General features: G+C 34.7%; 1 protein-coding gene, 1 long non-coding RNA gene and 1 pseudogene across 3 annotated transcripts; 1 reads left to right on the top strand and 2 right to left on the bottom strand.

The window, feature by feature from the left end:
- The first annotated feature begins 4,963 nt into the window (after window positions 1-4,963).
- Window positions 4,964-7,285, top strand: LOC145157169 (uncharacterized). 2 transcript variants are annotated; one of them, XR_013737134.1, is made up of 4 exons: window positions 4,964-5,631; window positions 5,870-5,955; window positions 6,051-6,290; window positions 6,615-7,285. It is a non-coding gene; the product is annotated as an uncharacterized LOC145157169 (long non-coding RNA). The 2 variants fall into 2 exon arrangements; XR_013737133.1 differs by having other exon boundaries at window positions 4,964-5,955.
- Window positions 7,286-14,489: 7,204 nt separating this feature from the next.
- On the bottom strand, window positions 14,490-15,053 carry LOC145157170 (ethylene-responsive transcription factor ERF026 pseudogene; annotated as a pseudogene).
- Window positions 15,054-16,304: 1,251 nt separating this feature from the next.
- Window positions 16,305-19,403, bottom strand: LOC145158742 (PKS-NRPS hybrid synthetase cheA-like). The gene is made up of 6 exons (XM_079077597.1): window positions 19,288-19,403; window positions 18,701-18,791; window positions 18,129-18,620; window positions 17,515-18,052; window positions 17,044-17,415; window positions 16,305-16,903 (listed from the first exon to the last, which is right to left on the bottom strand). Exons 1-6 carry the CDS (start codon window positions 19,401-19,403, stop codon window positions 16,305-16,307), a joined length of 2,208 nt encoding a protein of 735 aa, XP_078933723.1.
- Window positions 19,404-19,864: the final 461 nt, after the last annotated feature.

Below are 19,864 nucleotides of genomic sequence, written 5' to 3' on the forward strand. Positions count from 1 at the left end.
TTTGAATGTTGAAGTGAATTCGAAGGATTTGAGAAGCGAAAGCTATAAAGTTTGGAAATCGAATGGTGATGGATAATTGATTACTGTTGATGTCGATTTTGGTCGATACTTGGGTATTGATATCGATTGTCGACTTTATTGGAATCAAACTCTGATGATTTCGAAATAAGTCAATAAGGCATCGGACACAGCTGGGTTAGGATGAATAAGATTCGCATCAAATCGTTATTACTCATGTCAAAATTTGATATCGAGTCGCTATTGATGAAAAGTGAATGAAGTCGATGGTTTGTAGATGAACAAATATCGACTGGGAAAGAAGATTGGACTGGAAAAGCGAAGCACTGTAATTTGATGATCGATGGTGGGTCTAAGTCGATGTCAAGGTTGAAGGATCGATGAAGGCTTCGGATCGTCGATGTCAGGTAGTTGTTACTGAAAAACGAAGTATTGCTGTTGATATCGATGCTTGGAGAATCAAAGGAGTGAAATCCATGTGGGTCTAATTTCGAATATTTGAGGTCCAAAACTGGAAACCAAAAGTTTATGTTGACATTGGATTTGGATTTCGAAGGTCTATGAAATTTATTGATCGGGATCATGTGTTGACGATTTTGATTTTGAAGGGTCGGTGTCGATTTGTGATCGAAATAGTTTGGAATCGATGGTGTTTAAGTCAATTGGCTGTATATTGGATGATGTTGAAAGTCAAGACAATGAATGGGTTTATTGGATCGAATGGTTAAATGAAAAGCGAAGGTAGAAGATTTTTGATCTCAGTGGTCGAAGGTTTTATATCTATGGTTGATCTGGACTAACGAAAGTTTGGGTTATGATTGGGACTTGGTGTTATCGCATATGTTACAACGAATTCAAAAGGAAGAAACATAAAAGTTTCGAATGAAGTCCTTAAAGTTTCGAATGTTTGACATTTTTAAACCCATATCGAAATAATAAGATACTTTTGAAGGTTTGAAGATTTGTGAAGAAGTTTCGAATTTAACACCTGCATTTTCGAAAGTTTGACATTCCTTACCCACCTTCGAAATTTGGGGTGATTTTCGAAGGTTTGAAAGAAAAGAGACAGAAATTTCGAATGTAGTCCCTGAAGTTTCGAAAATTTGGCTGACTATACCCAAATTCGAAAATGGACTGATTTTCTGAGAAATTGAAGAATGTACATTACAAGTCCCTGCAGTTTGTGCGAATTTACACTTTCTACCCAGTTTCGCAAATAAGGAGAGTTTCGCATATTTGGCTGTTTTTGGCACAACGGGTCCCTGCAGAATTCAAAAAGTGACACTTTTAACCCGGATTTTGGAAAATCTTGCAACTTTCACCCAAAAAGTCAAAAAATTTCACAAATTGGAAATTTTTTTGAGGCTTTTTCGTGATTGTTTTTCTGTGCAAGATTTTTGGTGTTTCATTTTTGGTACACATCAAGGGGGAGTATTGTTAAGTTCATTCCTCGGGCGTTTCTCACCCTTAATGGGTTTATCATCATTTTTTTGATTATAAAAAGGGGGAGAATGATATGGGTAGTAGAAGCGACTTTGTCGGGTATTCTTTGCGGATTTGAAGACCGATGTTACTTCGAGGGGGAGTTTGGTATTGATCACGTGAGCTCGTTGGATATTGAAGCTGGACATCCAATCCTAACTTTGAGGGGGAGAATGTTAGGGTGCAAAGTCACTCTTGAATGTCGTGAGGGCTTACTCCTTTGTATGTGTGTAATGAGTTGTCTTTCCTTTATAAGGAAGTGAGTGACACTAATTTTATCTAATGAACACTTTGAGAGCATTAGACTAGAGAGAGAAATTTGTACAAACCCATTTGTATATCCTTTCTAGATCTAATATGAGCTTAAAAGAATTATTTACTCCTTGTGTTCTTGAGTTTGTATGATGATTCACTAAATCTTTTGTTATTCCGCACATGCCATCATAATCAACACCACTACAGAAATATGAATGAGTGACTGGGTTGATAACTAACAATTGAAGTCTGCATAAGAAAATGTTATTGAATTCTAGTAGAAAGACAGAAGGAATAGAGAGTGGTTGACCTAATCTGAATCAAATGGATGAAGTCGGTTTGGTCTTACCTAAAGCAAAGCCAATTGGGTATCTTTTTGTTATTTTCTGGAAAAGTGGTGCAAAGGAAGATAGATGGTGGAGATAGCTATCCGATGCGATTCTGCTGGAGGAGTGATGACAATGAAGGCAGGTGGTGGTCTGCTGTTGGCTCCTGATTTGGGGTTTATTTCTGTTGAATGGTGTGTGATTTTTCCGGAGTCATATGGCAATGGTGGAGAAGAATTAGGGTTAGGGTTACAGTTTTTGATGGTGAGAGGAGATGGCTGTGTTTATAACAAAGGGGGTGGCAAACTCCGGTAACTGTAGAGGATTTCTAAAGCATTGGTCGTCCATTTGAGAGGGAAGAACATCTGGTTGATGTCGTGAGGGTGAAGAAGTTGGAGGTAACAGAGGGCTGCCGGAGACTAAAGAGACCAATGAGAGAGACGAATGAGATGTGTTTTGATGACGGCTGTTGTGTCATGTGTGTAGAGGAGATCAGGGTAACATCTAGAGAGAGAAGGTAATACAGTAAAATACATTTAGGTACCATAAGATAGATTTAGATACGCGTATACTGTAAGTAAGATTGTAAGCTTAATATTATTGTATATTATGTTCATATAGTGATACCTCTTAAATTTCAAGAAACATTGAATATGCTTTATATAATAGTAAAGATATTGACTTAAGAACACAAAAACAAATCTTTATCCACATTAATTCATATAATCACAAATACATATAATCACATGTGATTAAATACATGATAAAAACTATAGAATCGAAAATGTGAAAACAAATATTGTCCATATAAATCATATGTGATTAGATATATATAATCACATGTGATTATATACACCGGAACATATATTAAATCAAGAACGCGAAAACAAATAATTTCCACAAATTTTACGTGATTATCACCATGTGTGATTAAATAGAAGAAACTAACTATTTAATCAAAAATGCAAAAATGAATATTATCCACATATAATTTATGTGGATAATAATCATAATCGTATTTTTTTATTCAATAATTATTCTAATGTAATTAGATATATATATATATATATATATATATAATCACATGTGATTATATGTATCTAATCACATATGATTTATGTGGACAATAATCATATATGATTAGATTCGAATATAATCACATGTGATTATATGTATCTAATCACATATGAATTTTGTATATATAAATCATATATGACTAGATACATATAATCACATGTGATTATATGTATCCAATCTCATATGATTTTTATGTGGACAATATTCATTTTCATGTCATTGATTCAATAATTGTTCTTTGTCCATTTTAATCATATGTGATTAAATACATTTAATCACAAGTGATTATATATATCTAATCACATATGATTTTATTAGGAAAAACAAATATTGTCTATATAAATTACATGTGATTAAATACATGTAATTATATACACAAGAACAACCATTGGGTGGTGGGTGGTGGTGGTGATGGTGGTTACAGTGGGTGGTGGGTAGGTCGGTGGTTGTGGTGTTGATAGGTGGGTGATGGCGAGTGTTTATGACGTGTGGTGATGTTTGTGGTGGTGGTGGGTGGTGATGGTAGGTGATAGGTGGTGATGTTGTTGGTGGATAGTGGTGGTGGTTGGTGGTGGGGATGATGGTGGGTGGGGTGATGGTGATGGGTGGTGGAGGTGGTGGATGTGATGGGTGGTGATGGTTGGTGGTGAGGGTAGTGGTGACAGGTGGTTTTGATGGGTAATGTGTGGGGTGGTGGAGGTGGGTGGTAGTGATGGGTGAGGGAGGCGAGTGGTGGTGATGGTGGTTGTGGGTGGTGATTGGTGGTGGTTGTGGTTTGTGGTTAGGGTGGTTGCGGATGATGGTTGGTTGTGGTAGCGGGTGGTGGTGATGGTGGTGGATGATGGTGGTGGATGATGGTGAGGGTAGTGCTGGTGGGTGATGAAGGTGGGTGGTGGTGATTGTAGTCGCGAGTGGTGGTTGATGGTGATTGGTGGTAGTGGTGGGGGTGATTACAGGTGGTGGTTGGTTGTGGTGGCGGGTGGTGGTGATGGTGGTGGATGATGGTGGGGGTGAGGGTAATAGGTGATGGAGGTGGGTGGTGGTGATGGGTGGTAGCGGTGGGTGGTGGTGATGAGTGGTGGTTGGTGGTGGGGGTGGTGGAGGAGGGTGATGGGTGGTGGTTTTGGTGAGCGTGGCGGAGGTAGGTAGCGATGGTGGTGGAGGTGGGTGGTGGTGGATGTGAGTGGAAGTGGGTGGTGGTGTTTGATGTTTGGTGGTTGGTGGTGATGGGTGGTTAGTGGCGGGTGGTGGGTGGTGTGTCGTAGGTGGTGGTGATGGGTGGTAGGTGGTGGTGGTGGGTGGTGTTGTTGGATGGTGAGTGATGTTGGTTAGTGAGTTTTTTAATTGTTTTTAATTATTTTTTATTTGTATAAATATATTTATTCACATCAAGTTTTTGATTTAGTTACAAAAGTGTCACCTTGCAAATTAATGAAGGATTTTTGTTCTAAAATGTTCTCGCAATAAGAAATGTTCTCAATTGAACGCTCCTACACACACATATATATATATATATATATATATATATATATATATATATATATATATACCTTAATAAGCATTTAGCCTCAAATGCTGAATTTTAAGAAGTACAACCCCTAAAACAGCATATACAATCAATTTATGCATTATTATCCGGTTAACATAAACTAAATCTCTCAAATACTTTGACCTGGTCCTTTAATCTTTGATGAAGTCTTCTTGAAACCCCGATATCCTGGCAAAAATCTTTCAATTCTGGCAAGCCCTCCCCTTATATTAGGAAATCTTCTCCTTATCTAATGTCATTTCCCGTTTCTCTTTCTATGAAGCTGATTTTCTTCCTCTCTCAGTCAGAAAACCCTAACCGTGACACTAGCTCTTTTATATACCAACCTGATGACCAACATCACCGCACACCATCGTCTCCATCACTAACGTTGAATTTATTGATTTCATCTCTTTCTAATTTATATTTTTACTTAATTTTCATGACTCCAGTGATGTCGACGCTACCATCCCCACCCTCTGTTCCAGCCATCACTCTCCAAGTAAGATTTTACATAAGCTTTCAATCAGTTTCTTTCTCTCCATTTGTTCATATGCTTCGGTCACCATTGTGCACCACTTGAAGCTTGATGCAACTGTGTTGCTCTTTTTTGCACCATGCTTTCTCTGTTCTTATCAAGGAGTTATTGTTTTGATCTGGCTCATCTCCCCAACCAACAACCTATCGAATATGCTGCCTTATCCTCCGCCCAATTATATACGCCTTCCCCTACCTCCCATTTTCTTCATTTCAAAATTTGAACTCTCCTATATCACCTCTACCCTATTTCCTCTCTACCAAACAGTCGACGCCCACAACAATCGCGCCATAGTGTCTGCCATGCTACACGTAGCTGTTGCAGCCACCACCACCAGTCGCCACTTGCCTCCGCTAGGATCTAAGGATAATTTCTTTTTGGAGGATCGCTATTCGTTATGTAACATTGTAAGTTCTTCAGATTAATCATGTTTTGTTTGGAACAAAAACAATCAATGGTTTGTTCTTTCCAGTTCTTATATTTGGGCAGACATTTAACCTTTAATGTGGCTTTGTATGTGTTGAATGGGTTTTTGTATGTTTTTTTGTGTGCAAAAAGAGATTTTTGTAGATTACAATGTATTCATTTATTTGGAGGTTACTACTTGTTGCTTGAGGTGGATTATAAATCAATAACCTCATTCAGGTCGATTGGATATGACTGAGCATATCAAGGTCACTCCTACTAATCGATAAGCTTTAAGTTTTTCTTGTGGCTGTTGTAATCGGAGGGTAAGCTTTTATGAATTCTTATTTTGTCTGTTCATATTCATCGTGATTTCTCTGCTTTTTGTACTCACATTTGTATTTGTTCTTTATTTTTTTAGGGTTCTGTCTTTCCTCGAATATAACTGAGCATATCACAACAAGATTTTTCGTTCTTCGTTTTTTCCTTAGCAACTTTTGATCAAAGGGAATGTATGTCCTTGATCTTTTAGCTTGCAACCAAGGTTAAATTTGTTAAAAACATAACAGATGAAAGAAAGGCAGCTTTAGGGTACCCTTTTGGAGAAGAGATGAACACATATAACTCAAAAAGAAAAGGTCCCGGTGCAAATTTGGAAAAGGTAAATACAAGGCCAAATTTGTCTTTTCATTTTCGTTTTGGATCTCGAAGTACTAAGCAGCAAAAAACGAGTTGATTGTTAGTGGACTAACTTTGTGAGAGCTAATGGTATTTTTATTATTTAGATACACTAGTGTAAACACCCTTCACAAGAATGCCTCAAATTTTTGTAATTCTAGCATTTTGCTATAGATTTTATTGAAAAATATACTTCTGGTAAAAAATAAACATTGACTTATAAGCTTCGTTGTAATAACAAATATGAAGTTCATGCTTGGGTTTTTTTGTGATGTATGGACTAAGGCTTGAAATTTCTTCTTTGCAGGATGTAAGATGTTAATCTTCACATTATATTGTAGAACAAAGGGTAGCCTGGAAAGTGGCTGGATTGCAGGACAACCGTGAGGTCAACTTCTCTTTTTATCCAATAGCTTGTACTTAAATTTTTTTGTTTCTCATAGCATCATACTTTTATTTCTTTTATTACAACATATGATATTTTACCCTTATATACATCTGGTATTTTCTTTTGCACTAATTAAATTTTTTCTACATTTAGAAAAAATAACTCATCTTGATGACATAGTAAGTTGTTAAGAGAATAACTGTGTTGCATGGTGAACAACATTTTCAAAACTGAAGTTTGAAATGGTCTGATGATGCTGGTGGCACTGATTGGGTTGATTTTTCCAATATGCAAATTATTGACGATTTTACCCCTGTTCTAAAAAAGGTGGATCTTGAGTGATCTTCATTATTATTTGTGATTCATAGTAACCATGGAAGTACATTGCTATTCTTGTGATAAAGACGCAACAAGTTTGGATGTGGTGTGCCCTCAATGCTATAGTACTATGTAATTTTGGTGTGCTGTCCTTGGTTTGGTGGTTTTTGGAATCTCAAAATCTAAGTTGCTATTATTGTTGGCAATATTTTTTCTTAGTCTGGCTAAATGACCTCCTTAGTTTAGGTTGTTTGTATTTTGTTTTTGTTACATTTGTACCGTCTTCATTTGCGTTGGTTTTTATTTAATATGCATGTTGCGGTTTAAAAAAAGTTGTTGAATAATTAAATTAAGTAAAGTTTAAATGTTCAAAGTTATGATGAATTTAAAATATAACTGGCGTATTACTTTTTTTGGAAAGAGGATTCTCCCCTAACGAGGGTGTCCGGGCCAGCTTTCGCGCACCTCGACTAATCCCTCGTGCGAACATGAAGCAATGCCTCATGCCCTGGAGTCACTGCAGACGAACTTCCATATCCACAAGAGTGTAGGTGTCGGGGTTTGAACCTGGATCAATGGATTACTTTTTATAACACTACAACAAGATATATAAATAATAAACATAAAGAATAAAAAAATACATCAAATTTGTTCGTGGGTTTGAGTTCACTAAGAAAAAAAAGGTTGAAATTTCTTTTTTATGTTTTGCTTAATTGTCAACCAAAATAAGTTCAAGAAGTAATGAAAGAAAATAATAAGATAAAGGCAAATTGCTTTAAAACTAAACTTTTAAATATTTTTTATTTGAGCCGAATGTTATGAATATGAGTTTTTATGTGCAACTCTGCAAGTGAAATTTTGTTGGTTTGAAGATAAACAACAATAAATTATTTTTAATAGTGAAATTTTGTTGGTTTGAAGATAAACGACAATAAATTATTTTTAATGGGTAACTGAAATTTTGTTCGTTTGACCCGAAGTAGAATCATTCATTTATTTTCAACTTAAAACAACGTTTTTCTTTAACCCAAACGACGACATACACTTATTTTAATAAAAACATCAATGTAACATCATGTGCTTTTTTTTAATGTTATATGTTTCCAAAAGAGAATTAATCCCCGTAAGTAAACCATTCATCGATATAAGTTTATTTACCGTCTGTCAAAAAAACGACTGCTCGAAATATATTTGCTCATTGATCTATGTAGTTGGTATATATTTTCATCCATATTCTAACAAATTCAATGATCCAAGTTGTTAGTGTAATGTTGTTTAAGTTCAAACATTAAATAAGAGAAAGGGTAACGTTCTTTTTAAATGACAGTACAATCTTATATTTGATCAATAAGGACAACATAAATTTATTTGTAACCTAAAACAACATGAATTTATTTATAATCCAAAACAATTTCTATTTTCACCCAAAAAATACAACATATCTTTATTTTTATTTCAAAACAGTAACATTATTTTACTTTTAACCTGAAATAATCTACCGAAAAATACTAATCGTTTTCGGAAAGTATTACCTGAATCTAATATATTGTTTGTCGAAAAATAATACATTGTTCGTCGGAATAAATTGTGCCTTAATTTTAATATGGCATGATTACTGAAACAAATTAATCGTTGAATTGAAACTAGTCATTGTTTGTTGAACTAATCGTCTCTGGAAATTAATTTATGAAAAAACAATTTGCACATACTTTTTAAAGACGATCTAATTTCAATTTATTAACTTTAATAGCAATGTACTTTCATTTCTTTACCAATAACATATTTTTTCTTTACTATTAAAGGCAATGTACATAAAACTCTTCACCCATAATATGCTTGAATTTCTTCAAAGATTTTTTCTACAATGGTGAACAAAAATGTCAATATTACCCTCCATGGGCCGAGCTTAGCACGGCCCTCAAAACATATATATATATATATATATATATATATATATATATATATATATATATATATATATATATATATATATATAATCGATTCGGGTTTGTATAAGAAGAAATTAAGAAGTAAAAATATAGGCGAAGTGGTGAGGGTAATTTCATCCATACAAATGATATTGTATATGACTTCGACAACCTCTTATTAAAATATAACAATATTTAAACGAATTTGATGTTGAAAGTCGATATAGAAGATCGGATGCGCAAAAACCAAACTGAGAATAAAAATAAAAACCGAAAAAAATAAAACAAAAATCGAAAGTGTTGTTTTTAGTTTTGCAAACAGTGAAAGTTTCGGTGCGGTGTGCTTTTTAGTATAAAAAAATCGTAAAAACCGAACTGCACGGCATATATATATATATATATATATATATATATATATATATATATATATATATATATATATATATATATATATAATATGAGTTTACTTTCATATTTTGTTAATTAACATGTTCAAACATAATAATCTATTAATCAAATATATGTCATTTTAAAACTCCTTTTTTTATATTTCAATATAAATTTGTAGTAGTTATGTATGAAGTAATATAACTATAACTATGTGATTTATAACGTTTACTTTTAGTTATATAAAACAACATGAAGATCAAAAGTAAATTTAGGTTCCATTTTAACTTTTCTGTAATATGTATTCATATAGTTTTGAAAAAAAAAGAATTGTAGATATGTAATAAGAGATTTCATGTAATAATCCTATCCCACGTCGGCCAATGAATATGAAATTTTCGTAAAATTACTTTTGTATATATAAAGAAACCAAAGGACGATATAAAAAACCATCGAGGCAAAGAAGCTTCACCATCTTTTGTGATATACTTATTTTGGGATACCCTCTTTAATTTATTTATTTTTAATAATAAATTGAATAATTATTTTTTATCATTAGTTACCTTTCAAACGTTTTTCGGACATTAAACAACCGGTGGTGATTTAAAAACGTAAATAAAAACAGTAACAAATCTATGCGGTTAAAACACCAAACCGCAACCACATAAAACTGAACCGCATATAAAAACCAGAAAACTACACCACTCGGTTTGCGGTTCCACTACAAGAAAATCACCCTTTAGCGGCGACGCTATTACCGGCGACGGAGGTCTTTAGCGGCGACACTAGAGATTGTCGCCGCTAAAAGCCCGTGTCGCCGGTAATAGCGTCGCCGCTAAAGGATGATCACCCGAATCCGCGTTTTCCCCTTCCGTTATATCTACACCGTCCGATCAAATATCCAATCCAACGGTTGGGGTCACTTTATCCGAACTAACCTAATACCAGCGACATATGTATCGCCGCTAAATGTTGAAATTGTTGCCGCTAATACTTCACTAAAAAATGACGCGGTACCCTTCCCTCCAGATTGTCGCCGTTATTGATAAGTGTCGCCGGTAAAACCCCACTTGTCGCCGCTAAAGGCGTCGCCGGTAAAGCCTCTCGAAGATAAAAAAAAACGCACGCAGTAGACTTCATTCTTCCATTCTGCTTTCTGTTTACCTTGGCTACCCTTCGCCCCTTCCAGCTTCTTCCGAGTTCATCTTCAATTTGCTTGTTCCATCCCGATTTCTCCCCACATTGTGTCATATTAAGGATATTAAGGATGAAGGTGTGATTTGGGACCGATTTCTAACTCAATTTCTTGAAGAAAGGTAATTTGATTTGATAATTTCCTTGTTAATTTGTATGTTAACACTGAAAAAGTGTTGATTAAATTTCTAAGATTTGGTTATTTAATTTGTATGTTACCCTTGCAAATATTGTTGAAGAGATCTGTGACATCTTGGATGGCTCCCAGGTTTTGTTGGAGGACATTTGACCTTACAAGCAAGGAAACATCATCTTTACTGTCGATTTGTAGCTTCATCGGGTGAATAGCAGTTTTTCCGGCTACATATCCGTGGATTTCCGCCACTACAGGTTCTATTCTTTCATTTTTTTTGTGAATTTGGTATTTGTATGTGAAAATTATGTGAAAATTGCCATATGTGAAAATTGTGTGTATATTTGATATTTGTATGTGAAAATTGTGTGTATATTTGATATTTGATGTATGTGGTATATGAGTATTTGGTAGAAGTATATATATGATATGTGAAATTATATGTATTTGTTATATGTAGGATGTTATTGTGTGTATGTGAATGTATGTATGTTTGTTGTAAATGTGGTATATGATTGTGAAATTTTTGTATTTGGTATAAATAGGATGTTATTATCTATATATGTGAAATTATGTGTATTTGGTTTAAGTAGGATGCTATTTTGTGTGTATGTGAATGTATTTGTATTTGGTGTATATGTGGTATATGTATGTAAAAGTATGTGAATTTCATGTTCTTATGTATTATGTAAAAGTATGTGGTTTTGGTATAAGTAGGATGCTATAATTGAAAAAAAAATTATTGTTATAATTGCAAAAAAAAAAAAAAAAAACACACAAAAAGAATGTTATAAAATTGTTAGGGTACTATACACATATTCATGTGTGTATTGGATATTTTTTGGGGGGTTTGAACTTTGAATGATTATCCCTTTTTTAAATCATGTCATTTTGATTATTGTGGCAAAGTGTTAAGAATCACATTTTAATGTTTGTAATATGAACTTTATTTGGATTTCTTGTTTAAATAGAAATGTTTAGTCCTATGTAAATGTTTATTTCTATGTAATGTGTATTTGTAATAAAAATTATATTTGTATATCTTATATTTTTTCAGGAAACGATGACAATATGGGTTTTGTTTATGTATACCATGGCTGCTGTTATGGGTCGTGGACACGGAGGTGATGGAGCTGAGGACCCACCTCTCCCAAGTGGTAGAGGTGCTGGTCATCACGAGCAGGACGGTAAGTCTTATTATGAATTTTTATTTACTAATTTTGTTCAATTATTATAAATTAAATACTGTTTCTAATAATTTTTAATTACATTTGTAGTTGAGCAAACTGCACGAAGGAAAGTTCGAGGCAAAGCGAAAAATATAAAGCTTGAAAAAGCGATCTTACGAAACAAGGGCAAACCGATTAGCATGGAATATGATAGGGATATCACATTTGATCCCGTAGGAGAGCCGAAAGACATGTTTTCCCGAGAAGTTGGAAAAACAATGTGGCAGATGGTCCCATTTGATAAATGGACTTGGAAAAAAGTTTCCCCTGCAATACAGGACACCGTATTACAACATTTAGCGGTAATAATTTATTTAAATATATTTTATATGGTTAACTATAATTGTTTTTTACTTGGTTAACTTTTTTTTTGTAGACAAAGTTTGATTTGGATCAGATGTACCGGGATGTACAAGCTAATTTGTTGACAGAGAGTTTTCAAGCAGCTTTGTTAAAATGTTATCGAGAACGTAAAGCTGACGCAAAAGAATATTTTATGTCAGTCGGAGGGTATGAAGATATCCCGGGAGCATTAGCCAACCCTCCAGAGGGTATGGAAGTTGATAACTGGATGAAAACAGTTGAGTATTTCCAAACAGACGAACACATAATTGCTTCAGAAAGGAACAAAAAAATCCGTGAAATGCAAACAAATGTGAATCGTGGGGGGTCGAGCTCGTATAACAGTACTTGCTATAAGAAGGTAACGTACGATACATGTAATTATTTATTTAAAATATAATTTAATTTTTAAAGTTAAACAGAACCTGAAGAGAGTGGAAACGTTTCGCAAAGCTCATACCGATAAGAATGATGTATTTGTTACTGCTGAGGCGGAACAACAATATGTAAGTATTTAATTATAATTTTATCATATAATTAAATGTTTATTTATACTTAATTGTTACTCACTTTTGGGAGTTACAGAATCGGTTAGTTGAAGAGCTGTTAGAACAAACTCAAGGTGAAAGTCAGTTAACACCCGCTCAAGAAAGAACTGCGTTTGAGAAAGTATTAGGAGAGCGACGTAGCCATATTAGAGGCATTGGTCGTAAACCTTCTGCTCTCCCGCCGATTCCACAGCCTTCGCAACCATCACCACAACCATCACAACCATCACAGGTAAAACAATCTACTTTGGTAATTTTGTTTTTGTGGTGATTATTTGCTAAAAAGTTTGGTAATTAGGTTTTTGTCCCAAGTGCAAAAAATAACAACGTACTTTGGTTTTTTGTTTTAGTTTAAAAATAGCAATATACTTTATCATCGTAAAATGCATGTTGATTTGGTAATTTTGGTTTTGTGGTGATTATTTGCTAAAAAGTTTGGTAATTAGGTTTTTGTCCCAAGTGCAAAAAATAACAACGTACTTTGGTTTTTTGTCTTAGTTTAAAAATAGCAATCTACTTTATCATCGTAAAATGCATGTTGATTTGGTAATTTTGGTTTTGTGGTGATTATTTGCTAAAAAGTTTGGTAATTAGGTTTTTGTCCCAAGTGCAAAAAATAACAACGTACTTTGGTTTTTTTGTCTTAGTTAAAAATAACTATGTATTTTGATAGTTTTTGTTTATTTTTTATAATTTAACTTATAAGTTTATATATGTTGTTATTAATTATGTAGTTGGAAAATCTCCGTGCGATGCTGAATGACCCGACATGTAGGGATGAGCTGTATTCGTTTTTTCAATCCCAAAATAATCGAGGAAACGATGGGAATGAAAATGATGGTATATAGGCCAGGATGAGTTTTATTTGCATATGTTATCACGCTTTGCTACTTGGTAGATTGTAAAACTTTGGTTGTTTTTTGTAATTGCCGGCGACACTAATACCGGACGACATTATTACTTTTTATATTCGGATATTATGACTTTTGATATTTAATTAATTATAATCGGATGTTTGTTTTGTAATTAGCATCGACACTATTATTTTTGATATTTAATCGAATGTTGCTATGTAATTACCGAGTACATTATTACCGACAACCAAAATCGTTAATTACAAAAAAAAAATTTTAAAAATGAAAATCATAATTACCGGCGACACTATTACCGGCGACAGAGTTATTACCGGCGACACTGTCATTACCGGCGACACATATCATTAGCGGCGACGCGTTCATTAGCGGCGACATCTATCATTAGCGGCGACATGTTCATCAATAGCGACGAAGTAGTAGCGGCGACTTATTACTGGCGACGCGTCGCCGCTATTACTATTACCGGCGACATCTTGGCTTATTACCGGCGACTTTTGTTGCCGCTAATGATCATTTTCCTTGTACTGTTCGATTTTGACCAATAACCGCACCGAGCCGGAAGATGATGGTCACCCTATAGAAGGCACAATAAGCAAGGGGTGGATCCAAGATTAAAAGGATTGTTTAATTATGTTGATAAAGTAACATCAAACACAGCATAAACTCAACCGGTATATTTTATTACATAACAAATGGTCAAATATGTTACATTTATTTGGAAACATGTATACATTACGTAAAGATAAACGGTGCAACCACAGAAACATCCAACTTCATGGTTGTTTTGCTGATATTGAGGGATTCATAGTTCATGCATACCGGTTGTTACGAAGATTTGTTCTAGTAATTCCACAAATTTCCTCCACCAGAATAATATGTTCCATCGTCTGGCGGATTAGAATCGATCCTCGGTGGACTGAGAAGCATTCCCTCCGCCATATCTGACAACAGATTTGGCATGCCAACCACTGCTTCATCATCCACATACATACCAGGTCCAGCTGGAGGAGCTGTATTTGTACCACCGACCGTCATGCTTCCACCACCATACTCATACGCCGGTGATCGAGCGGCAGCTGCTCTTGCAGCTGCGGCACGGATGTCATCAGCGGTAGGACACTCGGGAAGTGTATTTTCGAGAATAGATTCTGGAAAGTTTAGGACTGCATACTTACCTTTGATTGCCAATGCAGCCACGTCGTAAGCAGCAGCAGCCATCTCTGGTGTCGGATACGAGCCAAGCCATATGCGACTGGACTTGTTTTCACGAATTTCAGAAACCCATTTCCCAGCTCGCAATCGGATTCCATGGTAAACTGGGGAGGAGCCACCTGCTGCGTTGGATTGAGAAGCTGTATCATTTTGGGGTTGAAAAGCGGAGGAATTGCGGCGCCGGTTAGCCATGCAATCTTATGGATGGGTATTTGGGTAGTTAGTTATGTTGGTGGTCCATTGTTAGGTGGATACGGTTTTTATAGGAAAGACAAAATATTCCAATAGCATAAAGTTTCTTAAAATATATCAAGTAGCCCCTCGATTATATGCAGTTGCCAAGTCAGTCAATAAATTTCGACTATATGAAGTTGAGAAGGAGTCACTATCTGCTGTGGATTGGGAAGCACCATTTCAAGGGAATATGAAGAAAAAAAAGGAATTGCGGCGCCGAACGTGGAGAAATCGCGGATGCCAAGTGTGCACAGTGCACTTGTGGCTTTAAAGAATATTCCAAAAAGGCAGTACTCCCATAAAAGAAAAGAGAATAGCTAAATAAACACCCCCATTTACTAGAAATACAATCTATGTTAAAAAAACATCCTAATAAAAAAAAAAGTCAACAATGCCTTTTTACATTGAAGTTTGTATACCATACTTTTTGTTTTTTTTAATTCACGTGTATTCTTTTTATTTTTATTTTCTTTACTTTTTATTTATATTTTCTTTTTGGAGTAATTAAAACATATATATATATATATATATATATATATATATAAATTAAATATAAATGATTAATTATTTATTTTTAATTAATATAGATTAATAACGTATATATATTTGTATATTATTTAATAATTAAATATAAATGAATACATAAAAACAAAAATATGATGCAAAAAACAATAGCATTAGCAATCCTTCATGAATACATAAATGCATAATTCGAGAGAAAATTAATACCCTCTAACAATCCTCTATAGTTATAAAAGGTATTTCAGGATTGTAAGATTTCAGTTGTCTATAAAGTTCTAGACGTGACATGAACATAGTTTCCCATCCAGCTGCACATGGGGCTTTGTGGCTGATCCAGAAAGCTGAAATGGTAGGCAGCGGGCAATCTTCTTCTAATTGTACCATCACATAATGATTACCATATACAAGTGAAATCGTAATAACGCGATGGTACAAAAATTCTTCCGGACCTTTCCAAAGAGGAAAGAAAGTGAAAGAGCCTTGGTTGGTTAAAAAAGTAAGGACTACACCAAATCTGTTGGCAATGAGGATACCTGTTTCAGGCATAAGTAACCGGTATCTTTTAGGTGCCGGCGATTCTAAGAAATTCAACGAAGTATATAGTTCACCGATTCCATCAGTGAAAACTCTAGCATATGCATCGTACGAACTCAATAACTCGTCTAGTAGTTGACGTCGAACATAGAGTCAGTCATTCTCGCCATACCCAAGACAAACAGATATTGCTCGAAATCCACAGTTTCCATCCCCCTCTACATCTTGTATATGTGTGATGTAAGGATGAAATATCACTTGAATTGCATCTATTAGTCGATGATTGTAGCATGATTGAGGCTCTTCCTTCAAGTCTGGAATTTCATTCAAGTCTGGCTCTTCTTTCAAGTCTGGAATTTCATTCAAGTCTGGAATTGTGGTTATGTATGAACTATGTCTTGCCGGTTCCCTATTGTTCAACTCAAAAATTTTTGGCATGGTTGAAAAGCTGCGTCTTCTAGGAGCTTGATTGATAGAATCAGTTTGTTTTTGTTTTTGTTTCTTCAAACTTGGTCGTCCACGTGTATTTTTTTGAATTGCGGGTTCTCTAATGTGTGTTTTACTAGGCTGGAATATATCTAGTAGCTTTCTCATCATGCTTTTTTTCACAGCTTCCGGTTGCTTATTGTAGGTTTCTTTAAACACTTCAAATTTACCGTCACCACATATATCCTCATTTTCCATAGGAATTGACGGTGAAATTTTAAGTTTTCTCCAGAATACATCTATTGATTCCAATGGAATACACTCACCTGTAATGAAATATCATTAATATATAAACAATCAATATATAACTTAAATGTAAAAAGTAATTGTCAAATGCACCCACTGAAGTTCAAGTATGTTGATAGCATGTAAGCACATGGTAAGCCACAACTATTTTGTAGTTTACAACCACAGTTTGAAGAGTCAACTTGATGTACCCGTTGAAGTTCCTCTACAAGCATATCCAGAGCTTTAAGTGAAACATTACCCCGCAACAAATCGAAACACGAAAATTTGTGTTCGTGTTTGGAGACGATCATGCTCTTTTCAAAACTCTCATTTATCGTTGTAAGTTGAGACTTCACAAACCGATCAATAGCACCAACAAACTTGGCTAAAGAATAATTTTTTTCTTGTAAGTACTTCTTTAACGCTGAATGTTGGCCCTCAACTCTGCTGCTGGTTCGTTGTCCAAAGTTCAAATGTTGATCAATCCAAACACAGAAAAACATTTCCTTATACTTGTTTAACCAAACATCGTCCAAATACTGTAAAACATCTGGAATCATATAAATGTTATTTATGTATAAAAACCCTTCTAAATTTATAAACAAGTAGTTACAAAATACGTAGAATTGTACCTTCATGTTCTCTTAACATTGACTGTAGTTTTCAGTGTACGATGTCCATGTTGGAGAGTCAACAATTATACTCCACATAGCACAAAAGGATTTCCACAAAGCTTTCGATGGGATTAGCTTCTTACAATGCTTTCTAATATTTTCGGTAATGTGCCATCGAAAAAGTAAGCGAGTTGCATAAGGGAAAACTTCTTGGCATGCATTCACCAATGCCAACTCTCTGTCCGTCACTATAACGCGTGGTTGCATGCACTTTTCTAGTGTCAACCTTAGACACGTTAACACCCACTTATAACTTTCCTCCTTTTCGTTAATGATAAAGGCAAAAGCAATGCTAAATGTCTTGTTGGTTGAAGTTACTCCAACAATCTCAACAAAAGGCATAGCATATTTGTTTGTTTTGTATGTTGCATCAATAATCAAAACGTGTGGAAATGCTTGCCATATATCTAACGACAGTGGATGAATGAAAAACAGGTTTTCCAATTCATTTGAAATATTATGTACGGAAAACTCGATAACAAATTTTTTATCATTCAAAATTCCCAAAAGAACCTACATTGAAATATCGTTAATTAATAAAATTCAATATATAAATTATATGTAAAATATACTTGTTGAAATATTATACCTGCATCGGAGTTTTTCCATCATTTTGGGACGAGTGAAGCTTGTACTGTGCATTGTATATGGTTTTGAGTATAGAAACATTATTCTCATCATGCTCTTTTAGTATCGAGAGTATGTTGCGTGGTTCAACATTCTGACTTGTCAAGTTAGCCACCAACTTTTTTTCGTTTTCTTTCAACCGCCTAGCATAAGCATGTCCTTCCATATGTTGTGCAGGTGGATGGTTATGTTGATCACATTTCACCCTCAATGTCCAACCATCAAATTGTTTTATATACGAACCTACCAATTTAAATGGACAATTGATTTTTTTGGTGCCGGAATTTTTACTTGTTGCTTTAATTTTGTATTCACCACCACGATCACAAATAAGTGTGACATAAGACACCACACCATTTTCATTTGTCTTTGATATTCTTCTAACGATAACATAACCAAGAGAAAATGTTCTGTTTTGTACCCATCCCATCAATTCATTTAGAGAATCGAACACCTAAAATTCAAATAATATCTGTTAATAACTAGTGAATATTACAATGATTAAAAAAATTAATATCATGATAAGTATTATACCCGTTCGGTGAAAAATGGTGACATCCCCATAGAGAACTCGTTGCCTTCATTTGAGTTTGCCCCGTAAAAATTCGCCATCTTTTCGATAAAACTATGAACATAAGAAAAAAATTTGTTAAAAAAACTAAAATAATATAAAATAACTAATTAAAAATAAACATATATGTTTTTAAAAGCTGATTAACTTTTAAAAATCAAAATCAATGGCAGCCGTGCTTGAAATGTCTAATGTCCACTTATCTAAAAAGCTAATTTATTTTAAAAAAACAAAAAGCAACAATTCATTTAGTTTAAAAAACTGTTTATTTTAAAAAATGATTTATCATATTAAGTGGTCAAACCACTTAAAGGTTAGCCCACTTAAAATGTCCAGGCCAATTATCCGATGTTCAGCCCATTTATCCAATTAATACACAAAACCCTAAAACCACAAAATATTATCATTTTGCAATGTATTTGCTGTGAAAGAGCAACAGCCGTCCCCCATCTGCCGGAGCACAGCAGCCGCCGACGACTTGATGCCACCGGAGAATCGCCGACATCAGACCTCCGACGAAGAGTCCATGCAACCAGAGCATCGCCACCACCATGAAGCTCTCCCTATCTGTTTTTTCTTCGATCTGTCTCTTTCCACGTTTTCTCTTTTCCGGCACCGGAGATCTAGACGACGCCTCCGGCGGCGGTGATGCTCGCCGTCGGTCATGATTACCATAACTCGTTCCCTATCTCTCTCATTGATTGATCTGTCTCTATCTCTCTCTCTCTCTCTCTCTCTCTCTCTCTCTCTCTCGATGTTTTACACTTTTCCGGCGGCGGTGCTGCTAGCCGTCGGCGATGATGACGGTGGTTGGACTTTAACAATCACAGTTATATTTTAAATCCTGAAATAATAAACAAAGTTAAATTGATATTAATGTAATCCCTTTATTATATATACAATTTACGAGACACAACTTTTTATGTTTAAACTTTTTTAGGTACCCAATATAGCTATTAAATAGGGTGTTTTTTAAGAAAAAATAGTTTGACTTTCAAAATAGGGTGTATATGGGTTGTTTATTTAGCAGCTACCAAAACAAAAATAGGTATTTTCTCGTAGAATCATATATCTTTATAAATTTACATATTCCATGAATTATTTATGTTGTTGTTTCATAAACTATG

The sequence above is a fragment of the Lactuca virosa genome, chromosome 2 (assembly GCF_052849685.1).
Source record: "Lactuca virosa cultivar CGN04683 chromosome 2, Lactuca_virosa_CGN04683_v6, whole genome shotgun sequence".
NCBI lineage: Eukaryota > Viridiplantae > Streptophyta > Magnoliopsida > Asterales > Asteraceae > Lactuca > Lactuca virosa.

Bases quoted from the DNA above. Each gene is read 5' to 3' on its own strand.
- LOC145158742 (XM_079077597.1), bottom strand. From the start codon at position 19,403: ATGACCGACGGCGAGCATCACCGCCGCCGGAGGCGTCGTCTAGATCTC. The intron at 18,792-19,287 runs GTGGTGGCGATG...TTATGTTCATAG, and splicing joins CAGATAGGGAGAGCTTCATG to TTTTATCGAAAAGATGGCGA. The intron at 17,416-17,514 runs GTTAAGAGAACA...ATATGATTCCAG, and splicing joins CACTGAAAACTACAGTCAAT to ATGTTTTACAGTATTTGGAC.